This window comes from Simochromis diagramma, unplaced genomic scaffold (genome assembly GCF_900408965.1).
Source record: "Simochromis diagramma unplaced genomic scaffold, fSimDia1.1 OVJJ01000247.1, whole genome shotgun sequence".
Classification (NCBI taxonomy): domain Eukaryota; kingdom Metazoa; phylum Chordata; class Actinopteri; order Cichliformes; family Cichlidae; genus Simochromis; species Simochromis diagramma.
In genome coordinates, this window is record NW_024386949.1 from 2,093,634 (window position 1) to 2,107,559 (window position 13,926).

At 39.0% G+C, this 13,926-nt stretch overlaps 1 protein-coding gene across 1 annotated transcript in view; it reads left to right on the forward strand.

The window, feature by feature from the left end:
• LOC120737670 (contactin-associated protein-like 4) overlaps window positions 1-13,926 on the forward strand; it is a 115,038-nt gene that overhangs the window by 45,186 nt on the left and 55,926 nt on the right. The window contains 3 exon segments of the mRNA XM_040038503.1: window positions 4,156-4,349; window positions 9,196-9,343; window positions 10,928-11,134. Coding sequence (XP_039894437.1) covers window positions 4,156-4,349; window positions 9,196-9,343; window positions 10,928-11,134 — 549 coding nt within the window.

Below are 13,926 nucleotides of genomic sequence, written 5' to 3' on the forward strand. Positions count from 1 at the left end.
ACAAGACAGTTTCTCTAATTGATTTCTGCCAGCTGCCTTTGTACGCAAGTGTAAGTGGGTGTAAATGTGCACCCAAATGCAGAAGGTCAGAGTTCAGAATACAAATAAAGACATTTATCAAGGATGATTAAATTCTAAGGGAAACAAAAAAAAGTACACAAAGATTACAAGGGTCACTAGAAGCCAGAGGAGTCCAAGGAATGCACTACAGGAACAAACGAGAAACAAATGCGCAGATTACACAATGCAACACAGCAAAGAATAGATGCAAACTGAGGGCTTAATTACAAAATAGGTAATCAGGAAGATGGGACGCAGAAGGATAATTAGACTCCACTGAAACTAATCAAGGATGACAAAAAAAACCCCAGGAAAAAGACAGAGAAAATAACAGCTACTGTGTACCACTAAAACAGGAAGTAACTTAACAGGACAACATCTGACACAGAGATGCAAATTTAACAAGAAACAGGGAAACTCAAGGAATTAAATATAAACTATAAATCTGACCATAAACAGAAATTTAATGACAAAAACTACAATTTAAAGACTAAACAGAGAATGTAATCATGAGGAAACTAGCCAGGGAATACCAGCTACATAAAAAGAAAACAAAACTCAAAAAGAAGTCAAAACAGCAAAAAAAACCCAAAATAATGTCCAAGTATTAATATAAGAACTCAAAACTCGGGCAAAATAACTCAGGGTCCATGACAGAGAAAAGCTTTCTGGTGTTTCGAGTTACACACGGCATCCAACTGTGATTACTACCTCTACACCATCAAATGTGCAGAATTTCCTCCTCGATTTTCTTTATAGTATTAGTAGTTGTGTACATTTAAAGCGTCTCATCATGTGGGACACCTGTTTACCTGCTCACATTGTGCGGATCTTTTCTGCTTGGCTGCAGAAATTTGGTCCACACAATCAAAAAAATAAATAATGAAACAATTAGATTTAAAGTGAGATACTGTTTATGGTAACTGTGATTAGTGTTACAATAATTCCATAGGAAATAAATGTGCATCATGACAAAGACCTCTGAAGTGATGAAAAGTGCGTGCGCGTGTGTGCTCAGTGGGGCTCGGGTCAGCACTCTCCACTTTCAGAATTGACCATCTGGTGTTTGAGCTCTGAGGCATCTCTTTGGCCTGACACAGCACTTTTGCACACTCGCACACAAACACAGATTCTGGCTTCTTCTTTCTCTCCTAACTGTTGTCACTGCATCAGAAAACACAGATACATTTAATTACAATAAGCTGGTGTATTTCCAATCAATAGCTTACACCACCACCACTTATAGTGACAGTGTTTTGGAGTGAGACACAGTGCTGCTAGCCAAATGAAGAACAAAACTAAATGTATATAATGTTTGAATAAAATAACTTTTTCAAAGCTCTGCCTTTTGTTTGGTTTGCTTTTCCTTTTTCAACCTATTGATCTAGAAAACATCTAATCAATATGCTACCACACCGCTCTTTATTGGTGATGTGTAATACGGAAAAGGAACCTGCACAGCTGCTGTAAAACTAATCAATGCTTGGCACCACAACCCTTTATTGATGATATTGTATATAGCAACGGATGCAGTCTTGCAGGCAAACTTAAAAACTAATCAATAGCTCACACCACAGCTTCTTAGCACTGCAATATTTGGGGACAGGATACAAATGGTCTGGCAACTCTTCAGTGTATAGAACTGCATCCTCTTATTGGCGATGCTTTTTCTGAGAAATGATAATAGAGACTTCACAGCAATGTGCGGTTGTTTGTAAAGGGCAAAATATCGTAGCAGTGAGGTTAAAAAAGACGCAAGACATTTTCAAGCTTGGATTGTACCCCCCATTGCGTGTGCAGCTGCCGAGAAGGCATTTAAAGACAGTGCTACACAAAGAGTAGTGCAATGGATGATAAGCCTGTTGGATTTGATTGATTTGATTCAGACAAAATATCTCAACCTCTGCATGGATTACCGCTGGATTTTGTTAAGACATGCACATGCCTCTCAAGATGAACTGCATTAACTTTAGTGATAACGTCACTGTTACAGCCCTAGCAGGGCCTCCTCTTGATATTGGCTTTGTGTGGGTGTGGTGTTCTCTCTCCGTCTCCGCCTCTCTTGCTCCTCCCACCCCTCTGTCCCTCTTTCACTCTGCCCTCTCTCCACGACACACCTGCTGTTCATTACCCTCGTTTGGCACCTGGACCCAGCCAGCAATCACCTCTCGGAGATAATATGGGCTGGGGATGAACTGTGTGTGGGGTGGTTTTCCCTTGTGGCTCTACACTGTCTTTCTAGGTGTTGGAAAGGTCCCACTGCATATTTGTCCTGCCCGTGGTTTTATGTTGAGTGAGTAGACGGGCCTGTGGGCCCCGGAAGTGTCTCCCCGTGGTGAGGAGTTAAGTGGGAAGTGCCTCCTTTATTTGTTTGGTAGTTTTTTTTCCTTCGTTGCTGCGACTGCTTCCTTTGCTTCTTTGGCATTATTGGTAAAACGGCTTTGCCAGCTCTTTAGGTTAAGATTATTTGTAATAAAGCCATATTATGTGCTGAACACCTCTGTCTGGTTTCCTTTTCATTCCGTTCCCATTTGTTACCGGTCCCCACACTCACACCCCTAGACCTCCTTCGTGGGGACGTCACAGTCACAAAATTTTGTAATAATAATGATAATAACTACGGTAATAGTAGCATCATTAGACAGATTAGACAGACAATTTAAACAAGCAAAATAAATATCACAATATTTAAAGATAAACACCTTCATTTGGAAATCGTGGCATAGTTTAAAAAAAATGTTATCATTATATTTTGTTTACATGCATAATGACTTATATAAATTTAAGGGTGGTTGTTGAGTAGCCTGCTAATGTTATTATTAGGTAATCAGCTTAAATTATTTAAGTAGATTTGGATGCTGGCCTTTTAGCTGGTGCACTAAATTGCAAGTATTATTTGAAACTATGTTATTTGCATAATGCTTTTTGTGAATTGTTTATTGCCCAAATCTTAATGCCTTTCTTATTAAGTCAGGGTGGAGCAATGACAACAGCTGCATTAGTTGTCATTTTCTATGTGTAAAGGTATGAGAAGTAACAATTAGTGTTACATTCACATTTGCAAAGGTTAATATAAGCTTCTAACATAGCTCCTGCAGGTTTGCGTTCATTAAAGTGTTTCTTTGTTTGTTTGTTTTTTAATTTTTGGTTTAGTTTGAAGCAGCAAGTTTTTCAGTTCAAGACGACACAATCACAATTTCCTCCTACGGGAGACAATAAAGTAACCTAATTGTAATTACATTTAATGGGTTTTTTATAACATAACATTCTATATCTATTCAGATTTAATATCCGGTACAGTTATACTGTGTGTATGACAATAAAGTACCACATTGGACTCCATCTGTTATCGTACAATATTAGAAATGGGGAGTCGTGATTTATGGTTCATTTGCATGTGTGTGTGAGTGTACGGTTAGAAAGTAAGTGTGAAGGTAAGGATATCTGCAAAACAACTCAACCAAGGACAAACGAGAGACACAAATGAAAAACTTTAAAGTCTGAAAGTGAAAGTTTGTAACTAAAATTGTTTAGGCTTTGTTTTTACTCTTCTTTTGATTTATAAAGACCAAGGAGACTTGTGATGAAATTCCAACATGTATTGAGTTTAAATGGCTATTAAGAAACATTCTCTGTAATAAAGGAGCAGCAGTCTGAGGTCCTTGACCCATTTAAATGACATTTTCTGCACTGAAAATAACAAGTTATCTGTTTGAGTAAAATAAGTTAAGAACAACCTAGAAACAGTGTGTTCAGCCACTGCACAGAAATTAGTTTTAAACTGCTGACAGTATTTTTTACAATGCATTTGTGCGTCTGGAACAACTAAACATGACTTAAAGGTCAAGCTATTCTTTAATCTGTCATGTTCTCACACACTGACACACAAACACAGATGTATACACACAGACACAGATGTATACACACACACACACACACACACACACACACACACACACACACACACACACACACACACACACACACACACACACACACACACACAAGAAAGTTTATTACTTTCTACACCTCAAAGGTTGAAATGTAATAAAGTTCTTTCAGTCTTTTGTTTTTATCATTTTTGTGTCTCTGCAGGAGCTGGAGGTTGGTCACCTATTATTTCAGACCCATATCAGTGGCTCGAGGTTGACTTGGGTGAGCGGACCAAGATCACAGCTGTCGCCACACAGGGCCGGTATGGCAGCTCTGATTGGCTAACGTCTTACCTGCTGATGTTCAGTGACACGGGGCACAACTGGAGGCAGTACAGACAGGAGGACAGTATTGGGGTGAGTCTACAGAGCAATAGTAGTCCCAAAACAACAAACTGAAGACTATAAAAGTGTTTTAATGATTTTAATAATTTAAACAGGTATAACAAAAGCTTATATGGCAAAAATACCTTTAAAACTACACAAGTAGAAATGTACAAGCGTCATTACACTGAAAAAATAATCATATTGATTGCAGCTAATTTTCCTGGACCACTACAGTCATACTTAGAGACGATTTGGTGTTTCGTAGAGCTGATTTGCACGAATCAGTCAGTCCTGCAGAGATAATCACAGTCATCAGAAGCCCTTTGACTCTTCATTAATAATGGATGAACCAATGAAAGGACTCTGCTGACTATGCTGACCTGTTGCCAAAACACTTAAGCTGCTGTTGACGGACACAAGTGAGACAAGGAGACCGAGGCTGTGCAATTTAATCTAAAGGCTTTCTGAATGCTAAACTGAAGAAAACTACAACTTTGTTTTAAATTCAATTCAAGGACATCTTTACATATGCACATATTCAGTCTCACCTGTCCTTTCACTTGATGTACGGTATGGACATGAGGGTGACTTTAAAAACTTCAAAGGATGTTATAATAGTTGGATTGTTTTCTGTATTCGATTTTTGAATAGAAATTACATGTTTGTGATACTTGCACACTACAAACATCACACAGTTTTTAGCTTCCTTCAGTCTCCATTATAAGCTAAGTAACACAGCTACTGGCTATAGTTTTATACTTTACTTTTTAACTTCTTTCTGCAAGGTTCAGAAGCTGCGTCTCTTGTCTGACTGCTTTGAACATTAAATAAAATACTGCAGTCTTTGGGATAAATAAATCCCAGCTATAGGAATGGTAATGTTACATAAATCACACATTTTATGTTAGTTTAAATCTTGACTGTCAACGAGTCAGTTGCTTCTTTAGGACTGAAGAAGCAGTGAGGCATTCATAGCACATTGCTTCGATGTTTTCCCTTTGCAAGTGTCTTGTCAGACTTGCAGTTGCACTTGAAAATATGGGTCAGTATCAGAGGGATACTCAGTAGTTTTCAGTTTTTGTGATCTGTAAAAACACAGGAAAAAATCCTGTAAGAACAGTGAGCCCATTGTAAATATGTCTCCAGTGGCTTTAATGTCAAATCCAGTAGTCTAGTACACATGCAAAATATGGTATACTGCTCCACTGTGAGCATGACCATTTATCCGGGGTGAAGCCGCATTTGTTACAGTGCTGCAGAGAGAAGCTTTCGATTAGGAGTCGAGCCGTGGCAATTTCCTCCTGTGAAAAGAATTGAGTTAATCTCGGTGCTGAGGATCTTCTGTGAGAGAGAGCAGAGGACAGCTCTTCACAGCTTAAAAACATGTTGATCTGATGCTCTACATAAACTCTGCACAATCCCAGTCACATTTCAAAGTGTTTCTGAACTTTTGTGAGTTAGTCAGCCGGGCTTAGAGAGCTTGTCAGAGAAAAAGTTGAGGACAAAGCAGCCGGATCAACCACACCACTTTTTGGTGCTGCTTTTTCTGGCAGGGTTGTATCTTTCTTTCCATGAGAAAGGGAAACTAAGGGGAAGATATTAAAATTGTATCATTGTTCCCGGAGGCACATAGGGTAAGCACGGCAAGTAACTCTACAAAGTAAGACAGTGGGTACTCAAAAAGAGAGACAAGGAGAAAAGCAGAAAAAACCCAGAAGACAAAGAGAAGAAATTAGACTTGGACCCAAATGAGAACTAAACAGCCCATTATCATTCCCAACGCGTATCATTGTCACACCTCTAGGCATCTCATAGTGATGCAAAAGGTACCCTTCCTCGTCTGTTTGAAACATTCTGGGTTCTCAATTGACTCCAATATAAACCCGCTCGTGGCGGTAAGAGATGCTTAGAGCACAGGATCCAGCTGTCCATTCCAACACAAACGCATCAAAGTATTTCTGATAATTCAACAATAAAATAGTTTCGTTTTGGGGCCATCACGTAGTGTTTTCCAAACGGATTCAGGATCTGAAAGTGAACAGATTTAACGTACATAATGCTTTGTTAGGTTTATTATTTTCATTTCACAAGTAAAACACATTTATAGATTCATTCCAACTCGCTCTCATTCCCAACAGGTAAAATACAGACGACTGTGGCAAGTCCTCTGTATTTTACCTGTTGGGATGAGAACGTGTTAGATACTCGAGAGACAATGACAGTCACCTTCCTTTGGCAGCTTTCTCTCTTGTCTTGGCTCTTTTGTATAAATAAAATTATATGAATCAAGAGTTTTAAGCTGTCTTGAGTAAATGATAGAATGCCCATTCATATAAGTTAATAATAATAATAATAATTAATAATGATAATAATATATAATTGTACACCTAACAGATATTTACAGTTGCCTAACATAGGGGCAGTCTTAGTGCACCTGTCCATGTCAAGTGAATGAACAATGCAAGACAGAAAACTGAGTGTTTGTGTTCAAGGACTCTTCCAGGGCTTTCTCTTCTCTGACTGTTAAAGTAAATGAGATGCTGCTCAATCCACGAAGTCTGGGCTTTGCTGGGCTGAATGCTCTTCTGGTTCATCAGCTGAGGTGAAAAACTGTGTTCAGCTGCTTGGTATAAAAATAAGGCCTCCGCATAACCCAAGCATGCACAGCTCCTAGGGTCCACGGTACAGTACTGTCAGTTCGCATATGCTGCTAATTTTATATACTATAATATGTTGGTGTGCTTGCTGGAATCATGTATCACTGTGTGTGTGTGTATGTGTGTGTGTGTAGCACTGCAGCCAATTTGTTCCTTTTAGCGGAAACAACAGAGGAAGCTTTTATTTTAAAAACATGAGCAGTATCCAGGCACAAACATACAGATATATACACTACTAAAGTTACACATCATTCTTCTTTTCACCATGTAAGCAGATCCAACTCTCCTAAGTTAATGAGTTAATTAGGTGTATAAGCTTTTTTTTTCAGTAGTGCGGGAGCCAGTTAACCTGCGTGTCAACTTCACAGGATGCATGTAATTATGATAGATTGCCAGATGGAATGGCTGTAAAAAAATAAATAAATAAAATAAACCAAATTAAGCCATTTGTCACCCAGCCCGGAGTAAGAAGGAAACAATTTTCTGTTCACATTTTTAAAGGCAGGCTGTTTATTGTTAATCCAAAGCAACATCAGAGCAAAATACCATTAACTTTTTTTTATTTGTTCATTTCCTCAGTTTTGTGTGAAAAATCCAATCATCATTTGAGTGATTGAAATGAAATTTTATACAGACAGTTGTGGTTATGGAAGTGATGAACTATTATGGAAATTTTGATGAGACAAGTGTCATCAATGCACAAAGACGGTGCAAGTTCTCAGACTCAGATGTTCCAGAAACATTTATTGGGTCTTGGCACCAGGCTACAGTTTTTGCAGTTTATATTTTCACTGCAGTTCTAAGGATCTCTTCAACACTATGCATTTTTGTACTTAAATCAGATACCTGATGCTTAATGCGGTGTGTCTTTTAGTTACATACAGCCCACCTTTATAACCTTTATACTCGGTGAAATGCTCTGAAGTCATTGGGAGACAGGGTACAGGGAAGAGACCCTAGATTTAAATTCCCCCTAAATTCCACCAAATGTGATGGTACTGCCTGAGCTGTCAGGTGGACTGGAGGTTAGGATTCATACTGTGTGGGTGATTTGTGTCTTGATTTCTAACTATACCTATTAAAACTTCAGGCCAAAAACATATCTTAAAGAAATACTTCGTTTGAATCTTACTTTGTTCAATGCATCTGTTGCACCTAGAAGTTTTGTCATTATGATAGATATTATGTCATTTGTCACTGTAAGCATGTTAGCATGCTGATGTTAGCCTTTTGTTCATGGTCACAATTGTGTCAGCAGAGGAGGCTGTTGACTTAGTCTTGTTAAAATGATTGATATTCACTGTATTTGCACACCTGTATTATTATATGCTAATGCTCTTTGGTGATGATGGATGCAGATATACCCAGAGATGCACTGCAAATGTTGCATACCAGATTTAAAACAGTAAAAGTAGTCACCTAGTGGTCTATATCAGCGGTCCCCAACCCCCGGGCCTCGGACCGGTACCGGTCCGTGAGTCGTTTGGTACCGGGCCGCGAGAGTTGAGGCTCAGGTGTGAAATGTATGGTTTTCAGGGTTTTTATCGGTTTTCAGTGTTATTTTGTTATCGTTTTTATCGTCAACTCGGTTTTCCTGGGTCTTTTCACGTGTGTTATGAATAAATCTTCTTTTTTTCGGTACCGGTACTAGTTTTATTTTGTTGTATTTATCCGCGACACCTTAAAGGCCGGTCCGTGAAAATAATGTCGGGCATAAACCGGTCCGTGGCGCAAAAAAGGTTGGGGACCGCTGGTCTGTATAACAAAGTAAAAGTGGGAGCTGACTCCCAATCGCACAAAGCAATTCAAAATCCAAACCATTGTAAGAGTGTTTACACAGCAGACTGATACACAGGAAGAGAGAAGAGAGTCCCTGTGGCGAACCAAGCAGCAAAGATGCAGTCTAGAATTCCAAAAAGAAACTTTCATTAAAGCATGGAAAAGCAAAAGCCAAAACTATGCAATAAAAGACGTAACTCAGATTTAGGAGTTGAGTAATATGTATATGTATAATTTTTATATATGTATATATATATGTGCAGAAAGTTAATAGTTAATGCTACAAAAATCTGCCGTGAAAATGAACAAAAAGGATAAGCCAAACTGAAGGGGATGTAAACAGAAACCACAGAGACCAATCAATCTATATGCTGAAAAGTAAATTACAGCTTTTTCGTGTAAGGATAGTGCAGCACATGATCTTTTGTCTGTGATTTTAGTCTTTTCCAGGTAACAGTAACGCAGACAGTGTGGTCCACTACAAGCTGCAGCAGCCGGCGATCGCCCGCTTTATCCGTCTCATTCCTCTGGACTGGAATCCAAACGGTCGGATTGGACTCCGGCTGGAGACCTACGGATGTCCTTACAGTAAGTCGTATATTCTTTATTAGACAAATGAAAATCTTTACAGATTTGTAAGGAGATCAAATCAGATTCAGATCAAATAACTTTATTCATTCATTTTAATACTTTCTCTCTTAATTGTATTAAAGAATTGAAGCTTTCTAAGACGACATAACAAAACTACACAGGTCCAAAGTTTTTAACTCAAATAACCAAGTAAGTGAAATGAGTAAGTGTACAAAGCAGAAATATAAAACTAATGTAATTAGAATTGTAAAAATAGGGATCATTTATAAAACACTAGCAGAGCCACTTAGCATTATTAGATTATTGATATATTCTAAGTTATTTATTCACTGTGTGTTAAAGCTATGTTTAATCATATCCAAGGGCTATAAATTTATCACAGTTATTAAAAGAAACTTAAGTAAAAGTAACAAAGATAAATTAGTGGAATGGCTGAAAAGAAGGTTTTCAAAAGAAATGAAATGCAAAGTTTTTTCTAGCCTCTAATTAACAAGAAATATTGTGGCATTTTTAATAATGTATCTTGAATAAAAAAAATTCTGTGTTTACAGAAAAAAAATTATATTTGGCTTCAAAAAGTTTTTTCACCATTACTCTAAGTATGTGTTGTTCTGTATCCTCTGAATACTTCAACTTTTCTTGTTTTCTAAGTTTCACGCTTCATTATGTCGCGTCGTGTTCTTGGTTTTTATTATTTTTACAACCAAGATGTTAGCACATCAATTATCACCCTTCTCGATGTTGTAACATTTTGTTGTGTGTGTGTGTTTTTTAAATACACCATGGCGCCTAAAGCCTGCCAGCTATTGTTTCCCTCGCTCACGTTTTTAATTTTCACCTCTGTAATCAACCTCGACAACCATCCATTTCACGCGTTCCTCAAGCCAGAAAACATACTGTGATAACAATTTAGTTGGCTCTACTTTTCGTTTTGCAGATTTCACAGATTAACTGAATGAATTAAAGTGATAGCAAGCCCACATCACAAAACTTAGTTTTCAGCCATGCGTGTAACTTTTGCAGCTTCACATTTCAAAACACAGATTTTTTCTCTGAATAAACGTCAAGTATCTCACAGTTTCTTTAGTGGATATATCCGCTGTTTGCATTGAAAACAAAAATTACCACATGTCACTTCTGCTTTCACAGCTTAACTACTTTAGTCATGCTGACAGTTAAATGTGTAGAGTATACAAACCTTTTGGGGAAAAGGCTGTTTTATACATCTGCTTTTAAAAAAAATACAAGGTGGTGAATTTTCTTGCAAGTTATCTTGTTACAAAGTAGTTGCATTCAGCCTTTTTTACATGTCAGCAAGCAGTGATACACTTGCATTTTTGTGTTACCCTCGCAAGATTGTGTGTAATGCATACATTTAAAACACATCATTTCTTATTGGCTAGTAAAATGTGAGGGCTATATTCCTTAACAGTGAAAGAACAATCACAGTTTGAGCTGGTCAAGTCAGGTGCATGATTATAGTTGAGCTTATGTCTCGATCTGATTGCTCCCTTCCTTTACAGCACAGACTTCTGAACATAAAGTCCTGAGTTCTCTACTAATGTTTTCTTTCATTTTCAGCCTCTGATGTGGTTAGCTTTGATGGTGGCAGCAGCGGTCTGTTGTACTGGTTGACTTCTGGGCTTAAGCGGACATCCAGAGATGTTGTCACTCTGAAGTTTAAAGCCCTGAGGAATTCTGGGACACTGCTGCAGGCAGAGGGACAGGAAGGACTCAGCCTCAGTCTGGAGTTAGAGAGAGGAAAGCTACTACTGCTGCTGAGACAAGGTAAACACACAGATCTATTAACTGATATCAAGAACATTTACATCCGTTAATAATATACTTGGGTATGGCTGAGATTTCAGTATGAATGCTATTTTCATCAGCTGAAAAGTTGATAGAAAATAATACTGTAAAGTCTTTAAAATAAGAAGCATGTTGAGATGAGCTGTTAACCAGAGCTACAGAAATATAACTGAATTGGAAGTATCAAAACCAAGAACACCTTTATTATATGAAAAGTTTACTGCCTTATATTGTTATGTCTCACATTTAAATTTCTTTAAATTTAAAATATGTTCCAATCTGACAGCTTATGTCTAAACAACGATTTAATAAGATAGAAAGTATTTTTATATTTGTAAGTCACTTGTTTGTGTTAGTGCAGAACATCTGTTTAAAGGTTGAGGACAATATAAAAACCACTAAAATTACTAAGATTGGCTTTCGGTGGATCAGATCGATGGCATGTATATTGGCACCTGATTGGTTTAAATCTTGGCTCCAAATTCTGCTTTTGCGTCTCTGTCTAGTTACAGCCATGATGGATGGCTCCCGTTCAGTGTAGCATGTGTTAGGGCTGGACTGTGCGAGAGTTGATGCACGGCAGGTGTGTGTGTGTGTGTGTGTGTGTGTGTGTGTGTGTGTGTGTGTGTGTGTGTGTGTGTGTGTGTGTGTGTGTGTGTGTGTGTGTGTGTAAATGGGGTTAAAGCAGAGTTTGTCTGGCTGCCATGCTGAATCATCACCATATGGCACATCTCTCATCGGGAAGCCCATCTGGTTGCTGAAGTACGTTATCCATCTATCAGTCTTCTGTCTCTTGCTCCATTTCACGAACCTCTGAACATCTTTCCCTTTTCCATTAGCAGCTAAATACACCTTTGTGTCCATGAGCTTATCCTTAAATATGTCAGCGCTTTTTTTAACAGACAAAAGGAATAACCTTGCAGCCAATTAAATTAAAAACTAGCATAATTTCAAAAACGTGTACTCAAATTTCTTGCATACACAAGTGTAATCCATTGTGATAGGACAGTAATTCTCACTCTCACCTATTGGCAATTTAGAATCATCAGTTAACCTAACCCTACTAAGTGCATGTCTTTGGACTATGAGTTAAAAAAAAAAAACACAAGAGTACTCAGAGAGAAACCACACAAACACAGAGAGACCCCAGCCAGGTGGATTCAAACTTGCTGTGAGGCAAGAGTTTTAACCACTGCACCACCATGCTGCCCTGGTGGGTGTTTGGAGTCCTTTAATTATCTAAGGTAATAAAGTAGACGTGTGATGGACTTTCCTCACTGGGGTGTTAATGACAGGTCCTGGGAGAACACCAAGCTATATAAAGTTATCCAGCCCCTCCACCTGGGCTCCATTTTTGCTATGACAATGGAAGCGTTTCTCCTGTTTCCTGATATTTCTCACAATGATCGCCTTGGCCTACAGGTGTTCAGCTCAAGATTGTTCTTCTTACACCAGAAAGGCAGGTGGTTGATCTCATCCCACTCGGCAGATTCATCATTACTTGAGATCAGGCCCACTACCACTGTGCTGTCAGCATACTTGGCTGTGATATTGGATTATGAGGTAAATGGCCTGTATTTGTATAGCGCTTTACTAGTCCCTAAGGACCCCAAAGTGCTTTACATATTCAGTCATCTACCCATTCACACACTGGTGATGGCAAGCTACATTGTAGCCACAGCCACCCTGGGGCGCACTGACAGAGGCGAGGCTTCCGGACACTGGCGCCACCGGGCCCTCTGACCACCACCAGTAGGCAGCGGGTGAAGTGTCTTGCCCCAGGACACAACGGCCAAGACTGTCAGAGCTTGGGCTCGAACCGGCAACCTTCCGATTACAAGACGAATTCAATTCAATTCAATTTTATTTATATAGCACCAAATCACAACATAAGTCGTCTCAAGGCGCTTCATAGATACAGAGAAAAACCCAACAATCATATGACCCCCTATGAGCAAGCACTTTGGCAACAGTGGGAAGGAAAAACTCCCTTTTAACAGGAAGAAACCTCCGGCAGAACCAGGCTCAGGGAGGGGCGGGGCCATCTGCTGCGACCGGTTGGGGTGAGAGAAGGAGGACAGGATAAAGACATGCTGTGGAAGAGAGACAGAGGTTAATAACAGATATGATTCAATGCAGAGAGGTCTATTAACACATAGTGAGTGAGAAAGGTGACTGGAAAGGAAAAACTTAATGCATCATGGGAATCCCCCGGCAGCCTACATCTATTGCAGCATAACTAAGGGAGGATTCAGGGTCACCTGGTCCAGCCCTAACTATATGCTTTAGCAAAAAGGAAAGTTTTAAGCCTAATCTTGAGAGTAGAGATAGTGTCTGTCTCCCGAATCCAAACTGGAAGCTGGTTCCACAGAAGAGGGGCCTGAAAACTGAAGGCTCTCCTCCCATTCTACTTTTAAATACTCTAGGAACAATAAGTAGGCCTGCAGAGCGAGAGCGAAGTGCTCTAATAGGGTGATATGGTACTACAAGGTCATTAATATAAGATGGGGCCTGATTATTTAAGACCTTGTATGTGAGGAGCAGGATTTTGAATTCAATTCTGGATTTAACAGGAAGCCAGTGAAGGGAAGCCAAAACAGGAGAAATATGCTCTCTCTTTCTAGTCCCTGTCAGTACTCTTGCTGCAGCATTTTGGATTAGCTGAAGGCTTTTCAGTGAGTTTTTTGGACATCCTGATAATAATGAATTACAGTAGTCCAGCCTGGAAGTAATAAAAGCATGAACTAGTTTTTCAGCGTCACTCTGAGACA